General features: G+C 43.7%; 1 protein-coding gene across 2 annotated transcripts; it reads left to right on the top strand.

Annotated features, from left to right (window-relative positions):
• Positions 1-2,267: 2,267 nt before the first annotated feature.
• Positions 2,268-17,818, top strand: GSN (gelsolin). 2 transcript variants are annotated; one of them, XM_054393543.1, is made up of 17 exons: positions 2,268-2,290; positions 6,213-6,406; positions 7,331-7,485; positions 8,601-8,762; positions 8,972-9,121; positions 9,532-9,621; positions 10,499-10,631; positions 11,035-11,123; positions 11,763-11,978; positions 12,748-12,881; positions 13,608-13,698; positions 14,094-14,264; positions 15,168-15,342; positions 15,617-15,741; positions 16,257-16,334; positions 16,964-17,024; positions 17,444-17,818. In XM_054393543.1, the coding sequence occupies exons 1-17, from the start codon at positions 2,268-2,270 to the stop codon at positions 17,611-17,613; spliced, it is 2,217 nt and encodes a 738-aa protein (XP_054249518.1). In that variant the 3' UTR covers positions 17,614-17,818. The 2 variants fall into 2 exon arrangements, with proteins under 2 accessions (XP_054249518.1, XP_054249517.1); XM_054393542.1 differs by lacking the exon at positions 2,268-2,290 and adding an exon at positions 4,798-4,986 and having other exon boundaries at positions 6,205-6,406.
• The last annotated feature ends 104 nt before the right edge of the window (positions 17,819-17,922 follow it).

Below are 17,922 nucleotides of genomic sequence, written 5' to 3'. Positions count from 1 at the left end.
GGGTTTACTTATGCTAGTAGGGTTGTGCAACTTTGCTGCTTGCAGAACAGGAGTGGTATGGTTTTCCTCTTGTTGCAGCAGAAGTACAGTACTGATTTACTACTTCTAGTGCTTGATATAGAAGAGTACTGTGAGACAAGGGGGGCTTTCTTTTCCTGAGGAGATAGATATATTATTATATTATATAGATATTATAATTATAATAAAGGAGATAGATATATTATTATAATTTCCATATTCTCCAGGCAACTTTTGGCAAATAAATAGAAGGAAAGAGCAAATTAGCTGGGTGGAAATAAAACTGTTTACTCCGCAAAGGTACAATAAGTGTTGGTGCAGAAGAAGCGTTTTGGAGCATGAGTGTTGTGTGGATGCTAAGATTTACTGCTCTCCCCATGTTTTAGCAGCTCAGTCTCTATTTGCAAGTTATTTGGATGCTCTGTTAAGAATAATCCATTGAAATAAAAAAAAAATACAGAAAATATTCCAGCTGTAAGCAGCAGGTGTTTTAGATACTCCTTAGTGGAATATTAGATACTCTGTGGTAGGATATTGGATTGGCTGCAGACCTGGTTGTGTGGGCTTTGTTTATACAGCAAGTTTAGACAAATTATCTGAACCTATCATGAGCTAGATGCTGATGCTGTAAGTGAGAGGAACCACATGGTGATCTGGCTCTGCCACCACTTACCTCACAGCCTCCTTTAATTCAGCCAAGCTTTCCTGAGCAGCCCTGTGCAGGTAAGTTTTTGCTATATTTGTGGCTATATACATATGTGAACTGCCACAAATTAGCTGTAGTTAAAAAAAACCAACAACAACGTTATTCTCATTTTTTTCTTCAAGTGGTCAGTTACTGAATAAAAGCTGCAAGAAGAGTAAGCTATTGAAGAGTGGTTTCTGAGACAAGGGAAAATAAATCCCCTTACCCTCATAAGCACCATTTCTTTTAAACCAACATACTGTTAATGTAGTGATCACACCTCTTGGTCTCTCTGTTTCATCTAAATGCTCAGAGTGTTTACTTCTTTCACAAGACTTCTTTACAGCCAAATCTCTTTAAATATTCCACTGCACTTAGTTCTTTTTCACCCATTATTTTTATCAGCAGTTTTGCATCTCTTCTTTTCTTACTGCCTAAGTATCCAGAAAAAAAAAAATCACTGAATGGCTTAAAAATACCTGTGCTCTTAGAAACATCTGAGTACAAAGTGTTGAGTAAAGCCCTGTAAGCTAATATTTGTTCTGTCCTACAGAGGACCTGGCTACTAAATGTTTACACCCATTCCATTGTATTTAGTCTTGCTTTATATGTTTAATTTAAAAGCTGTTAAAATGCTATCATTACTGCCTTGTGCATTTTGTCTTCCACAATGTTCTGTCAGTAGCAGAAGTCAGAGGATGTGTTGGTTGAGTGTGTGCATTGCTTCAGCTTTGGTAAAGCTGCTCTGGATGTTTGAGGTTGAGTCAGGATCAGACCAGAGCCGAAGAGAATAAAGATTTTTCTCTTCTTTTTTTAACCCCTGTCAGTATTGGATGATGTTGTCTTTAGAGAAATACTTTAGATAACATCATTAGGTGCTTTAGAGGGTGGTAGATATGAAGATGTGACAGTGAATTTGATGTGGAAGAGCTAGGCGTTCATTATTCCCTGTAACGGACTTTGCAGTGTGATGAGAGAACGTAAGAGATGTTGGGCTCTGTGTCCACAGGTTCTTCTTGAAGGGAGCAGGACGTTCCTTTCAAGTATAGTTGTGCTGGGCCACATCTGAGCAGTGCAGAACCGGGCACTTTCTTGGCAGAAACAAATTCTGCCAAGGAGAGCAAGGACAAATGGCAAAAGTGCTGATGGGCATAGAGTGACTCTGACAGATGAGTGGGAGGCACAGCCACAGGGATGAATGTAAAGGGCATAAATGGAAGTGTTTAGGGAGGGAGACAGAACTGTTTATTAGAAGTTGCAGAGTGGCAAAAACAAAGGTGTTTTGGATTGGCAACCAGGAAAGAAGACTACTGAGGCCCAGATCTGAGGTGGTAGAAGCATTAGCTGACAGGGCTTCCAGCAGCACTGTAACAGAAAGGGTGCACAGCAGGGTGAGAATGTGAAGCTAGCTGAGCAGAGAGACTGCAGGGTTGGTCTGGCCTTTCAGGCCTTTCCTCTGAAGCAAGCAGCTTCCAGCCTTAGGAAAAATCATGTAGCATGGTCCTGAAGAAGCAGTCTCTAATTTTTGCCATTGGACTGTGAGCCTCATGCAGACTTTTGCCCAATGTCAGCTCGCCCAGACACCAAGTCTCATGCTCTGTTTGGTACATAAGGGTGTATCCGTGTCATTATTTCTGTGGGCCAGTCTCCATTATCTGGTGTCTCAGCCAGGCCTGTTGTGATTGTATCCAGATGTGTAACTAATGTAATAATAGGTTGTTGTCTTCCACTGCTTGCTCAAATCATTGGACTTTTAAAATTCTTGTTTTTATCACAATGCAGCCAAGCGTCGTTTTGATGATCCATCTGCACTGAAATCCTGTATTCCAAGCCCTTTAAATAGCTTTCCTTTGCATAACATGTTGGCTCTCCATAGCACCTTTTCTGTGGCTAAGCAGGACAGTTTTATTAACATCAGCTTGAAATAAGCCTTTTCCCCATGTCTCCATCAGAACATCCTTTTTGGTAGGGTCCTGGCGGTCGCATCTGGCATATGCCCTCAGTAAAACATCCAGAGCACAGATTTCTGCAGCTTAACACCACAGCATTTGCTGACAGCAGTAATAAAATATACCAGCTGTTGGACTGTGTTACACTTACTCCCTTCTGACATGCTTCAGATTCACTTTTACCAAAGAATAATATACAATTTATTCACTGTAGCCCTCTTTACTTTTTGATTTTGCCTGCATTTATATTCTGCAGCTAACTGGTGATGCAAGCTTGGACTGAGGGCAGAACTTATAAAATGTGAAGCTAATTAGAAGGCCAAATTAATTGTTTTTCCAAAATATTCTATATGCTTATGGGCATATATCTGCAGATTGGAGTATATCCTAAACTGGGATGCTAACAAAGAAGATTATCTTAAGTCTTTTCACCCTCAGTCTGTGAAGTTTGGGCCAAGTGTGGCACTCTACAGGTATTTACTAATTAAATGTCCAAAGTATTTTTCCATTTGGAAGGGACCCATCTCTTCCTGATGTTATACAATCCAATCAGTTTGGTTTGGGTATGCTGCAGCTGCAGAAGCCTTTCACAGCTGGTTTCCTTAGAGTCAGCGTTCCAACACTTATTTCACTGGGTCTTAGACCTCTGACACTCTGAACTTCCTTCACAGAGATCAGAAATACCAGTAAGACTAAAACATTGTTTTCATCAGCTGTTTTAGTTTGAGAATTTCCAGTTAAATTTTTAAAGGTACAATAATTAAACCAGAGTGTGACAGTCCAAACCAAAATGCATTAGCTTGGACAGCAGAGTGTTCTAATGAGAGAGGGTAAAAAAATATTCTTGTGGAGAGCAAAGAAAGCACAGGCAAAATGGATCTGAGCTTTCCCTCATGAAAATTTTGCTGTGGACTTGTAGGGGTGGAGGATTCGGCCCCCTTATTTAAGCGCCTTTTGAGAGGTTCTGCAAGTGAGAACCTCATACTGCCAATAATTCATCCCTGGGTGCTTTAAGGGAAAAGAGTAACCAGCAGCACAACCACACATGGGCATCAGTTATGTTCCTTCTAGCATTCTTGTTTGGCTTTCCAGGATATTCATAGCCACATTCCAGAGAGCCCATCTGAGGCAGGCTCTACATGTCCCTTGGGCACTGTTTGGCAGATGCTGTATCACAGGCACTGCTCTGGCACCTCCAGGAGCGTTTCACCCTCTGGGAAGAGTGTAGGGCTGCTCTGTTACTGGAGTGGCACATTGGCTGCACAGTTCACTTACTGCAAACACTTGGAAAATGTGATAGATTGGTTTTCTGAAGTGTGAGATGGTTGGAAGAGCGAGCTCTTCAGTGGTGGTTGATACAATCAGCCATACTGTGCTGTAATTCCATTTTTTGATGGCTAGTTTGATGGCTCTTTTTTGATGTCCGTTATATTCCTGTCACAGAGTCTTGCTACACCCTCAATCAGTTTGGTTGTGAAATTGCTGATCTGTCTCTTCTTGTGTCACCTACCAGACTACTAATGTCCTTTGGCTAAGGCATGAGATAAGATACATCGGTCCACTTCAAACCCTTCCAGAGTGTACTATTCTGATAGTAGCTCATGTGGAGGTTGCATTCAAGCACAGGACACACAGCACATGCTGAATTTTGCATCTTGCTCCCCTGACAGGTTCAGAGATGGGGATGTATCCCTTCCATCCTCAGGTTGCTCATTTGTATCCTCTCAGTGCTTCTCTGTTCTCAGCTCCAAAATCTTTCTCTGCAGCTCCTGCAATTTGGAACAGCCTGCCTGTTCCTCTGTGTCTCATCAACTTTCCATTTATTTGCAGTTTTCAGCGGACAAAATGTTGCCTCTGTTGCTGATGTCTCTTAATTTCTTCCTCTCTGGTTGGCCTTACGACTAGATCTTGGCTTGTTTGAGCGTAATCGCACTGTTGGCTGTAATTGATAACATGTTGTCTTGAGTTATTGCCTGCTGGGATTAAGTGTCTGTAAGCGGCTGAAGGAGTCTCTCAGACTTCCAAGAGGACTGTTTGCACAAACATGTTACGCCCCTGTATTGCTGAGGGGGTGGGTGTGTTTGTCCCTGATAAAAGGTTGGCTTCTGCAGTTCAGCTTCACCAGCAGCGGGAGGAGGAGGGAGCTGGGACTCCCAGCAGCTTCTCCAGAACAAGGGAGAGGCCCATTTGCTGTTAGAAATGGGCAAACTGGACTTCAATTACATTTTTCTCACCATTTTTTGCACAATGGCTCTGAAGCTGAACTGTGTTAGCTCCATGACTGTGGCAGGGCTTGGATATGTTGTTACAGCAGCTGTTGTGCTTTCAGCTGTGGTAAGTGATTAACATTGTCATTAAACTTTGGAAACCTTTTGGGTTTTTAACTACTTGCAGGAGTCACTCTCTTTTTAACTCTCTGGAAGGAGATGGTCTGATTTTTTTAGTGGGCATTTGGGAGAAACTAAGTCAGGCTGACAGGAATCATGATGATTAAAGTAGTTATTTTGCATTTTTGATCTCTGATTGCAACTTCAGGATCAGCTCGGGAGCTAACTTGCTATTTTGCTTTCTAGTTTGTAACATTCTTTATTTCTGCCTTGAAAGCTGAGCTGTACTTCTGTCCATCGGCTCCTGTGAACTGTCTTCTTTGTCAAAATACTGACTTCTTGCAATGTAACATTTAATTTTTCCTTCCCTGTTATCTGATACAACTCAAAGGCATGCTGTGATACAGACAAATTTCCTTTGCCTATACAACAGAAATGTTTTATTTCTTTTCAGCATTTCCAAGGTGAATTCTTTTATAATACAGTTAAAGTGTTCTGTTTATTAAGAGAATGATTTGCATGTTGTGAATCCATTGCATAAGTATGACAATGCACATATTAAACCAAAATTGCTGTGTCTTTAGGTTGGGATGTTGTATGTATTATACAATGGTTTGTAAGGGAGCACTTACACAGAAGCACTGAAGTACAGACCAGATGAGTTGTAAGAAACTTGTTCATTATCTAACTCTTTAATGATATTCATAACATTTCCAGAAGAAGCTGGGTAAGATCACACAGGTTTTTAGGAACACTGTGAATAATGTATGTGCAAGATGTACAGCATGTATAGTTAAAAGAGGTTTATTTTCTGGAGTCATGAACATCATGCAGCATTTATAGGAAAGAACAGTCAGCAAGGGATTAGTCTTTCACTTTGAAAAGTTATAAATTAGTAAAGTGTTTAGTAGAGTAAAACTTGGAGAGGTAGACAGAGAACAGAGAAAAGAGGTTGTAGGACAGAGCAGGTTAGGAATAAACCAGAAAGTTGATTGGAAGTGAAAATTAACAGTGATCACTTCAAAGACATTTCTTCCCCCACCTCCTTTTTGTTTTTCTTTTTTTTTTTTTTTTTTAGTTTCCTCCTTCAAAAGTCACTGCAAAAGAAAAAAAGGAAGTTTTCCACTTGTGCCTGGAACAGGAGTTAAGATCAGAAGCAATATAATATAAACATGTGCTTCCTTGTGCTGTGCATATTGAACAACATTCTGTGTCTCACCCCTAGCCTGTCAGCATGGTGGAACACGCCGAGTTTTCGAAGGCTGGGAAGGAGCCTGGCCTTCAGATTTGGAGGGTCGAGAAATTTGATTTGGTCCCGGTGCCAAAAAATCTGTATGGAGACTTCTTCACAGGAGATTCCTATCTGGTGCTGAACACCATCAAACAGCGGAGTGGGAACCTGCAGTACGACCTGCACTTCTGGTTGGGTAAGTATGATGGGAGTGCCTCTGCTGAACTGGGAGCCCAGAGTGATCTCTGTTCCTCTCACTGCACCAGTCTTGTCCATAAGTGTTACCTAAGGAAATAAAAAGCAGAACTGGCAGCACTCTGAGAATGCAATTTTGGGTGCATATAGTGCTCTGTACCTTAAATATTGATGTGTTTTTTTGTAAACAGTGAGTACAGCCATCTCTGATACCTAGAAATAGCTTTTTTTCTGGTCAACAGAGGAAGTCCATGTTCTCTAGAGGCTTTTATCAGGCCTACAGAGAAGATGGAAGGGGCAGCTGAAATCCTTTCTGTTTGAACAGGTGGAGGTCTGTTATCCTCCTGAATCATGACTGGGTTTTTTCTTCCTGAAGTTCAGATCTCCTAGCTGGCCTTCTGCAATAAATGTCCCCAAGTAACATGGCAAGGCTTTCTCCACATCCTGCAAAACCAGAATTCTTAGACAATGCCGTAGTTAAAGCTATGCAAGATACTCACACAGTGACTTCTTGTATCTGCTATTTCTCAATAGATTTTCCACACCAGAGCTCCAGAGAGGCAAGCTCCTATGGAATTGGTGCTCCGCTAGTATCTATAGCCTTCATCCTGCAGATTCATCTCTTTGCTCCTTAGAAAGTGTCCTTCCAGGACAGGGGGAAGTGGCAAAAGTGAATGATAGCTATAAAGAGAGAGCTGTGAAGCAGTGGGGCTGCAGCAGTAAGGATGCTACTGTGAGCCTGCCACAAAAATAGACAATTTATACTGATGTTAGGAGTTATTAAGGGAAGTGTTTGGAATGGCTCTTCTGTAGACCTGGAAACTGAACTTCCTACTAATCTGCTTTCTCCCCAGTGTTTTTGCACAGTTAAATGCTGCAGAGAAAAAATGCATTCCCTACCAGTTGTTGCCTTTTCCTCTTTTAGGAGATGAAAGCTCTCAAGATGAGCGTGGGGCAGCTGCCATATTCACTGTCCAGATGGATGACCACCTTCAAGGGAAGGCTGTTCAGCATCGTGAAGTGCAAGGCCATGAGTCCCCAACTTTCCTGGGGTACTTCAAATCAGGCATCAAGTACAAGGTAGGTGATGACTAGGTTGTAGTACTACCAGGCTGAATGAAGCTAGGAAGAAATGTTGTCCTGCCCTCTGCCCAATTCTCAGAAGAATGAGAATTGCTGTTTTTCCAGCTGCTTATAAACCATTCTCAACCAGATGTTTTCAATGAGTTGGATCTGGCAGGGTGGAGAACAGCAGATCCCAGTGGAAGAGCTTTGGCTGAATGAATAATACACAAGCAAAGCCCCAGGAAATTTTAGGAATCAAGATTTTGTTTTTCTTTGAGAAGCAGAGGAAAGAACAGTCCCGAGATGTCTGGAATGAATTTAAGGAACATCATTCTGAGCTCATGGGAAATGCCTACCCAGTAGATTTGATTTCTCCTCACTTACATAACAGAGTTTGACTTTTCCAGTCTTTTTCTGTGCTTAGCCCACCTTGTTAGCACACATATTGTTTTGGTAGATGAATGGTAGTGGGATTTACTTTTCAGTGCCATTGCAGTAAAGTGGGATAGAAGAAGTAAAAACATACAGTCAAGAGCAGTTATGGTTGTTAGGAATCCAATGGCACAAGGGAAACAACATCAGGTCAAGTGCTTGCAAAGTGCTTACATTTCCTCTTGTCTTAAGACTTTCCTGGTCTTTGTGGTTTGCTTATTTCCCACTCTTGTTATTTTCATTCATTTTAATGTGGTTGTGTTTAATTGAAGATAAGTGATACTAGTCCTGTTGCCTACACTGATGAGTAATTCCAAGTATCTCTTTGCCAGCAGAGAAGGTCAGTCCTGAGGTTGGGATAATTGTCGGTAGGCAAGGACATATAACACACATGGAAACACACTCTTCATTCCACCAGTCAATATCCTTTTAATACCTCACTTACTGTGATCTTCAGAGCTGGAGATCTCCAGGTGTATAGTATCAGTGTCCTTGGATGCTATGATAGTGGAGCTGGGATGTATTGATAGATGCTGCAGAAAAGCCCATCCTGGGCAAGCTAAGTCTCTCTGCAAGCTGCTGCTGACCCTCTTTCCTGTGAGAGACAAAACCCACTGACTGATAGCAAATCAGCAGGATCTTCATGTTTTCTTGAAGCAACAGCACAAGTGAGTTGTTTTTCCCTTGTTTCCCTGCAGGCTGGTGGTGTGGCTTCTGGCTTCAAGCACGTGGTTCCCAATGAAGTTACTGTGCAGAGGCTTCTGCAGGTCAAAGGCAGGCGAACAGTCCGTGCAACAGAGGTTCCTGTGACCTGGGAGAGCTTCAACACAGGGGACTGCTTCATCCTTGACCTTGGCAGTGTAAGTTTAGCAGACTTCCAGGGGCAGGAGATGTCTGATCAGCTCACATAAGGGTTTTTCTCCTCCCCACTCTGTTGAAGGCATCTCAAGTGTTGAACATTCTGAATTAGCCAGTCTTTTAACAGTTTTCAATCCCAGCTGTACTGCTGTCCCAGCTAGAGAGCGGGTTGTGACACTGACAGCTGCATGGTCTTTCTGTCTCCCTCCAGAACATCTTCCAGTGGTGTGGCTCCAATAGCAACCGCCAAGAACGGCTGAAGGCCACTGTGCTGGCCAAGGGGATTCGGGACAATGAGCGTAATGGTCGTGCCAGGGTCTATGTTTCAGAGGAAGGAGCAGAGCGTGAGGAAATGCTTCAGGTTATTCACTTCATCCATTTCTCTGTGCTGGACTTGGGAGGAATGGATGGGATGGGTGCCTAGGCTCAGTAGTGTGTGTCTTGACTTATGAAGTATTAATGGTATCAACATATGATTCAGTGCAAACCTAGTCCTCCGCATCGCTGGGACCCCAGTGTATTTCCGCTGGGACCCCAGGGACCCCAGTGTATTTCTGCTGGGACCCCAGGGACCCCAGTGTATTTCCTCCAGGACACCACGGACCCTGTTGTATTTCCTCTGGGCCCCTGGTGTATTTCTGCCAGGGCTCCGGTGTATTCTCACTGTTGTTGGTCTAGAAGTTTCTTCTACTTGTTCTTGAGGCTGGAGCATCTGGGGAACAGAGATCCTCTTGGCCTGGCTAGTAATGTGTTTTTTGCTCTCTCTCACAGGTCCTGGGACCAAAGCCCAGTTTACCACCAGGAGTTTCTGATGAGACCAAAACTGATACAGCCAACAGAAAGCTGGCTAAGCTCTACAAGGTAACAAGAAACAGATGGACACTGACAAATAACCTCATGGGGAACAGAAAGATCTTTGCGCAATTAGATGAAGCTGGAATAGCAGAGAGGAGCTGAACTGATCCCAATCTTGCTTCTGCCTCACTCTGCAGTTAGCTGTGAACCTTGGTTGCTCACATTGCATACCCACATGCTTTACCACTTTTGACCATAGTGAAGCAGATGGGTCTTTCTGGGAATTTTTGAGGGAAAGGCAGAGTGTGAAATGAGTAGGGGAAAAAGCGATTTTTTTCTTTGTGTTATCAGGCATTGTGTTAGGAAGGTGACAGGAAAGAACTAGAAACAGGGAGCCTGAGAACCAGGATCTGCCCCTTTCAACATCCAGTGAGCAGTGTTTTAGAAGGTAACATTGTCCATCAGCTAGTATTACTGGGGAAAAATGTCCAAGACTTTTTGGGAGGAATCTTCTCTCCATCAGTCTCTGTAAATGATATGGTGAATGTCTGACAAGGTGGTTTCTTACTTGATACAGGAAGGCCAATTCACACATTCACAGTTACCAAGACTGTTCCCTCCAGTTCTTGAGTGCAGTTGGTGTGCTTCAGAAGCTATTTCTCAGCTGCTTGTCCACCAAGGATATTTACCATTTTGGATCAATCTTTCTTTGGTCCTAGCAGTATCTGCTTTGCTAGAAGCACTTGAGATCTTGAGAGTAAATATTACATTTTTGTCATACTCTTGCTGTGTCAAAGGTATCCTGTTTGAAAAACAATAGTGCCAGAAGCAGCCAATGCATTCTAAGTGATTTCCCTTCCACTCCCTGAGTTCTGGAGTATTGCCATGAACCTGGAGGGGAACAGGCAGTGCCTTATCTAATATCTGCACTGTGTTATCACAGGTCTCCAATGGGGCTGGGAACATGGCAGTCTCCATGGTGGCAGATGAGAACCCCTTCTCCCAGGCAGCCCTGAATACAGATGACTGCTTCATTCTGGACCATGGCACAGATGGAAAGATCTTTGTTTGGAAAGGTGAAGCTGATTATGTGTGCCTACAATCCTCATCCTGTTACGAGTCCCTTTTTCTTTCAAGCTGGGTAGGGGATGAAAACACCTAATGGTGATGGTGTTTTTCAGGGCATGAACAATCTCAGAAAAGCACTCATCTGAAATGTCAGGGTGTTTAGAGAATTGAAGGTAGGGTCCTGGGAACCAGGAAGAAAAAACTAAATATCATTAGTAGAGAGGCAGCTGTGTTCTCAGTCATCATGAAAGGCATAAAAGAAATCAAACAGCTGTCATTTGCTATTTGGCATCATCCAGCTGGTGGAAGGCTGGGCCCTTCTGCTGTGGGAAAAGGTGGAAGTACCTGAGACAGTTTCTTCTTGGGTATGCAGAATATTTTAAAGGTTGACCTCTTATTTTTTTGTTAAAGGCAAGAGTGCCAACTCTGAAGAGAAAAAGGCAGCACTGAAAACTGCTTCTGATTTCATTGATAAGATGGGTTATCCAAAACATACCCAGGTAAGGACGTGCAGCATGCCTGTGGCCAACCCCTGCACACCGCTGGGGTTACACAAGTCACTGTCTTCAGAGCACGGCTCATGCAAAGTGTCACTTGCAAGTGGCTCATGCAAAGTGTCACTTGCAAGTAGCTCATGCTTCAGGTGATCTGCTCTTCTGCAGGGAGATGCTGCTAACACTGGGCTAGCACTGCCCTTAAAATAGCATTTACCCCAACACAGCTAGGATTTAGCATCTCCTCAGGTACTTTCTTTACCCTTTCCATGACCTCTCTCCAAGGAGGTGTAGGTACACAGAGACTTGAAGATTCAATAGCACTGACTTGAAAGAAACAAATCCTGTCAAACTAGTGGTCACAAGCAGCAAACAGTTTATGATGTGTATTTTTTCTCCTGAAAAAGGCAGAAGTATGGTAATAGCTGGAGGTGCTCCTGATGGCTTTCTCTCTCTTTATGGTGTCAGTGAGGCCCAGCATTGCTCTTGGTACCACATCTTAGCACCAAGTGTTTCACTGCTCTCAGAGTTTTACCAGGCAATCCTGTGTCAGCCTGAAACCAAGGCCTAGATGAAGTAAGGAACAGCTGGAGCAGTGTGGGATATGGGACAAGGCTGCTCCTGACTCTTGCTCATTTGTTTCAGATCCAAGTCCTCCCTGAGAGTGGTGAGACACCATTGTTTAAGCAATTCTTCAAGAACTGGCGGGACAAGGACCAGACAGAAGGACTGGGACAGGCTTACATTTCTGGTCACATTGCCAAGATTGAGAAGGTGCCTTTTGATGCTGCCACTCTGCACACCTCCAGGGCCATGGCTGCCCAGCATGGTATGGAGGATGATGGCTCCGGCAAGAAACAGGTGAGCACTGGTCAGAATTCCTTTGGGAAGGGTTCCAGATTTTTTTTTTTTTTTTGCTACTTGATGGCATTCCTGCAAGAGCAGTGAGACAAATGGATGCCTGAGAGTCATCAACACTGGATACTGTAAATGCTAGAGGAATTTTTAACACCAGAAATACCAAGAGGGTCTGGTATCTCAGCAGTATAGATGAACTATTAATTTTGTTCCCCTGAGGGCAGTGCTTCACCCAGCATTGTGGACTCAAACTCCTTCCTTGTTTCTCCTCGTTATTGTAGCTGTTGTCATCACACATGATGGGTGACTGTCTCCTAGCACCTATCTCATGCACATGTACATTTATGCATAGAAGCAGTGGTAGAGGTGGGCTTGAAAGAGCCCACAGGGTCCCAAGCAAACCTTGGACCTTTTGAAAATTCCTAGTAAAGCCTAAAAGCTCTATTCCTGACAGAGAAATGGAAATGATCATGTCAGGTTTAAGATGGACACCTGTGCTGACAGTGCTAATAGTCTGACTTCTTCTTTCTCCAGTGCTTCTAGTTAAATCCGATCAAGGCTTGGGATAAGCTGCTACCTGTTCCTTGCTTACAGGCCTGGCTGCAGGCTCTGTGGAGTGCCAGGCTCTGAGCAGCGGTGCCCAGCAGGTGGAGCTGCAGGACTGCTAGTTCTGCCTCACATGAGGAAGGAAACGTACAGGCACCCTCGAGAAAGCCTGCTTGTGCTGCTGTCACCCTGATCTGAGAACATTTCCACTCCTCTCCTTTTCTAGATTTGGAGAATAGAAGGCTCAGAGAAGGTGCCAGTGAATCCTTCAATGTATGGCCAGTTCTACGGAGGGGACAGCTATATTATCCTGTACAACTACCAGCATGCTGGAAAACAGGGACAGATTATTTACATTTGGTAAGAAAATTTTCCTGGTACAGGTCAGGAAACACTGGGGCTTTGAGTCCACCTCTTAGAAAATGGATCACTGCTGGTTCTTACTTAGAGGATCTTGGTACATAAAATGTCACCTTGGATACCCTTCTATTGCAAACAAAACAATACCAAAGGTCTGGAATGTTTTGTTTGAAGTAGGAAGGTGAGGGCAATTATTGTGCTTGTTTTGTGGGTTTTTTTCCTCCCCTTCTTTGGATCAACCAGCATTTTATTGCAGAGTGCTTGCATCTTTTGAGACCACTGTAAGGTCCCCTCAGCTGGTGGCTTGTGACTGTCAGAGGTAACACACCATGCCCTTAGAGTGGAGTTTTTTCAGCAGGCAGTTTCACAGTGGTCTTCTTCCTGCTTGTCAGCAAGTGGAGAGGGTGCAGGCAAGGTAACTGTGATAGGGTGCTGCATGTGTAGTTCCTGATAACAGTACCAACAAGCATGTTTTTAAGTAGCTGCTAGACAGATAATGGGAGATAGGCAAGAAGATACTAAAGAATCTGTGCTTATCATCTAGAAAACATTATCTCCCTCTGTCATCACTGTTTTACAGTATAGCATAGTGAATTTCTCCTTTGTGTTGAGGTGCTGCAGAGATTTGGTAGCAAAGGTTTTCCTTGCCTCTCCATCTTTATAAGGGATGGGGAGGGGTGGGGGAAAGAGCTGAAAATAAACCTCTGGTTTTGCCTTGTCTTTCAGGCAGGGTGCTGATTCCACTCAAGATGAGATTGCAACCTCTGCATTTCTTGCAGTACAGCTGGATGAGGAGCTGGGTGGCAGCCCTGTGCAGGTAAAAAAACTAATCAACCAAACCCAACACTGCTGGAATAAATGAAATACGTGCAGTGGAAAAGTCCAGTCATGTAGCGTAGCCTCCAGGAGCTATGAAGAGGTTCTTGCCTAACCTACTCTCCAGTTATTTCACAGGAAAGTTTCACAAGCAGCCTGTTGAGATAGGAGGGATTTTACAACTGTTACTTGTTACCCTGTGCCAGCAGATCACTCACCAATCACAATGAAATGGCAGTTGTGAGAGCTCAGTTTAAGCACTGCTCTGGTTTTGTGCAGGAGGTGTTAGCTCAGCTCCTGTGACCAGCTGCAAAGAAATTGTTAAGGCTGTTTCTAGAATGCCTTGTGCTACTCTTCAGCAGCAGCTGAAAACTAACAGGTTTTGTATTTCTGCAGAAACGAGTAGTGCAAGGAAAAGAGCCACCTCACCTGATGAGTATGTTTGGTGGAAAGCCCTTGGTGGTTTACAAGGGTGGAACCTCTAGGGAAGGAGGCCAGACGGCACCTGCAGAAACACGGCTGTTCCAGGTCCGATCCAGCACCTCAGGAGCTACCAGAGCAGTAGAGGTATGTGGAAAGAGCCAACATTTGTGCTGTGTGCACAGGCTCTGATGGGAACATCAACCCTGGGAACAGAACTGAGTCAAACTGAGCTTTCTGATGTAAACTGAAACACACATTGGCCCTTAACAAGCTGTTAAAAGACTTCTCTTCTTCCAGGGATAGTTTATAACTAGCACCTTGAACACATCTAAACCACTTTTCCTTAAGTCCCCACTAGATGCAGCACCCTGTGTCAAACTGTTGAAAACAGGATCTGGCCATTGTGACTTGTTCTAAGCCTGTGTGAGGACAGTGCTGAAGGCAGAAAGTGCTAAATTCCATTGGTGCAAACAGAACTTGTGCCAGGACCTAGGTCAAGAGGGCCACTCCTTTGAAAGAAAATGCATACAAAGGAACCCCAGGTACAACAAAAGAGAGACTAAATCCTGGTCAATAGCTGCAGGTGAGGCAAGAGCACTGCTTTATGTCTGCAGAAACATCCCCAGTTTCTAGTTTCAAGCTGGACTGTCCTTGTTGACATAGAGCAAATTGTGTTAATGATCAGACTCTGCAGCAGGGATACTGCTGTGCAGTGGTGTCCCCAGCAAGTCCTTACATCCCCTGTCATAAAGAGTGGCACAATGACAGACTCCTGCCAAAGGTCATTACTTATCTATAGATCACACACATTTACTTACTCCTCTCATAAGACTAAATCCAACTTGTAGCTCAGACACAATGAATACCCAAGAGACTTTCCAGCCCTACATGCCTGTGTGGAAGCTCTTGTTTGCACTTCTTTCAACCTGCTGATTTTTACTGATTTCTTTTTTTTTTCTTTTTCAAGATGCTGATTTTTATTTTGAAGGCATGGGCCCTGTGTAGAGGGTAAATCCATCTGACATGTGTAATGTTCTTTCTTTTCAGTTGGATCCTACTGCCAGTCAGCTGAACTCCAATGATGCCTTTGTCCTGAAAACTCCCTCTGCTGCTTTCCTTTGGGTTGGTCAAGGAGCCAGTGATGCTGAGAAATCAGGAGCACAAGAGGTGCTGAAGATACTGGGAGCTCGCCCAGTCCAGGTTTCTGAGGGCAGAGAGCCAGGTGAGGAGGAGGCACAGTGGAGTCTGAGATCATTTCTGTGTTGCTGCACATTCCCAGTAATTATTTCATTGGTATTTTGTCTCCCAGAACTTGGAAATGTGGACACAGGCACAGAGGGGCTTCTCTGAAGTATCTTCCTTAGGTTTAACAGCACACTGATGTTCTCAGGCCTTTGAGACTTTCTGACACAGAGTGCTTCAAGTCCTACCCAACCCATGCTGCTCCTGTGCTTTCCCTGTGAGCTGAAGCATCAGTATCTCTCTGTCTTTCTCAGATAATTTCTGGGCAGCTCTGGGTGGCAAAGCTCCCTACCGCACCTCTCCCCGGCTGAAGGACAGGAAGATGGACATTCACCCCCCGCGGCTCTTTGCGTGCTCCAACAAGAGTGGACGCTTCACCGTGAGTGTCTAAGAAGAGTCAAATGAGTTCAGTATCCATCTGACAGAGCTGGGAGAAACTCAGTCCCAGCCTGCTCTGAGCCAGCCAACAGGCTGTTACACCTCTTCCTTGGTGGTGTTGCCTGCAGGAGGCTTTCAAAGCACCAGCAGCATTTTTCTGCGGACAGCACTCATTCTACTGCGCTGTTGTGTCCGCAAAGCAACTTTCTGGGGCATCAAAATGGTCCTCCCCAGGTTAACAACTAGCATTCAGACTCCTCCATTTGTAACTCATGGACCTTTCAAGTGAAAAGAGGCTGCATTACAAGTCTTGGGCGTGAGTGAGACAGCTTCTCTAGGCAGAGAGATTGATTTGTTTGGTTTTGTGTTCTGTGGTCTGACAGAGTGTGTGCTGCATGGTCAAATACCATGTCAGTGTCTAGCATAATGCATCTCACTGATGCATTATGAACCTGTGTGAGTAGGGTTTCTTCTGTAAATGGTGTTTGAAGTATGTGCTCATCTAATGTTTTCCAGATTGAAGAAGTTCCTGGAGATCTGACTCAGGATGACCTTGCTACAGATGATGTTATGCTCCTTGACACATGGGATCAGGTATGCACCATTTGCCTGGTGAAGAGAAGAGCAAAGAGCAGGCACAAGCTGACTTTAGATGGAAACTCAAATTACAGTAGCTGAAGAGCTGTTTAATGTGTTAGAATCCTTTCATGTTCAGGCCTGAGAACAAATCACCTCACTAGTGCTACTGAAGAGAACTTACACCTGGAATCTGAGAAAAGAGTTAGTGTCCTGCTGCTTCTTTGGTTAGCTTAAGGGCTGTTGTATTGTGTGTAGTCCCCAACCTGTTCACTGCTGGAGGCGACTGTGAGCCACCATTAAGATTCAGATACTGACACATTTTCTGTTACTATTCACTAACACACTGAATAAATCAGCCAAAAGGCAATTTACTTGTATGTTTCATGTAAAAATGCTCCAACATCTGATACTTTTTCTGATGTTGAGCTAGTGTACAATTTGCTCATGTATCTAGAATTCATGAGAGGCTTTTTGACTGTTTTATCTATATGATCTTCCAGTAGCTTTAGTCACACAGGTCAACAAGCCAGATATCTTCTTGTTCTGTGTCACACTGTTCACTGAGACTTTGTCTAAGTTACCTTTTTTTCATAAAGAGATTGATTGTTGCTGAAATAATTAATATGGAGTGTTTTTATCTTTAGGTCTTTGTATGGATTGGGAAAGATGCCCAAGAAGAAGAAAAGACTGAGGCACTGAAATCTGGTAATGTCACTATTTTCCCACTACGTGATCACAGGGCAGGCAATCTGATATATTGAGAAATTTATCTTAATAAAATTCAATGTTGTGAGCAACAAGATCTCTCTCTCAAGAAAGAAGGATCCCTAAGATCAGCATGAGGAGCTGGAGTAGTCAGACAGGCTATGATCAGCCCCCAGCAGTGTAGAAGCGTGCTTGTGTGGGTACACAGGTGCAGGCTGCCATGGTGTTACAGTCCTTTGTAATCCTAATGGCAGTCTGTATGAGATGTAGATAAAACCATAGAGTGGAAACTTTTGGGTTTTGTTTAAATGAAGTCTGAAATTGTATGTCTAGCATCCATTTAGCTACCATGAAGCTGTTTCAGCTGCTGCTGGGTAAGACTTGTACTCTATGAAGCTTCCTTTGGCTTGTGTCCTCAGCTAAGCGGTACATCGAAACGGACCCAGCCAGCCGTGACAAGAGAACTCCAGTGACAGTGGTCAAACAGGGCTTTGAGCCACCAACCTTCTCTGGCTGGTTCCTGGGCTGGGATGATGACTACTGGGCTGTGGATCCTCTACAGCGAGCAATGGCAGATGTGGATGTCTGAGTAATGAGTTCTTTTTTTGAGTGGAGCAAGTTTAGTGCCTTCAATGCCTTCAAGAGCTACTTCCTCCTGCAGGATGCATGTTAACAAGGCAATGATGTTAATAGCCAATTAGCTGTGCAATAATTACAGACAACAATCATGACCAGTCATTGACCCTACTCCTTGCTTTGGTTATATTTAATACAATAAAGCTTGTATGAAATATGTGAATAGAAACAGTGTGGTTTGTTACAAGGAAGAAAACATTAAACAGAAGCTGTACCTCCCAGGTTTGACCTTGCTTGAAACAAACGTACCCTTAGAGAACTC

This window comes from Indicator indicator, chromosome 28 (genome assembly GCF_027791375.1).
Source record: "Indicator indicator isolate 239-I01 chromosome 28, UM_Iind_1.1, whole genome shotgun sequence".
Taxonomy (NCBI): Eukaryota; Metazoa; Chordata; class Aves; order Piciformes; family Indicatoridae; genus Indicator; species Indicator indicator.
This window is presented reverse-complemented; position numbering and strand designations above follow the sequence as displayed.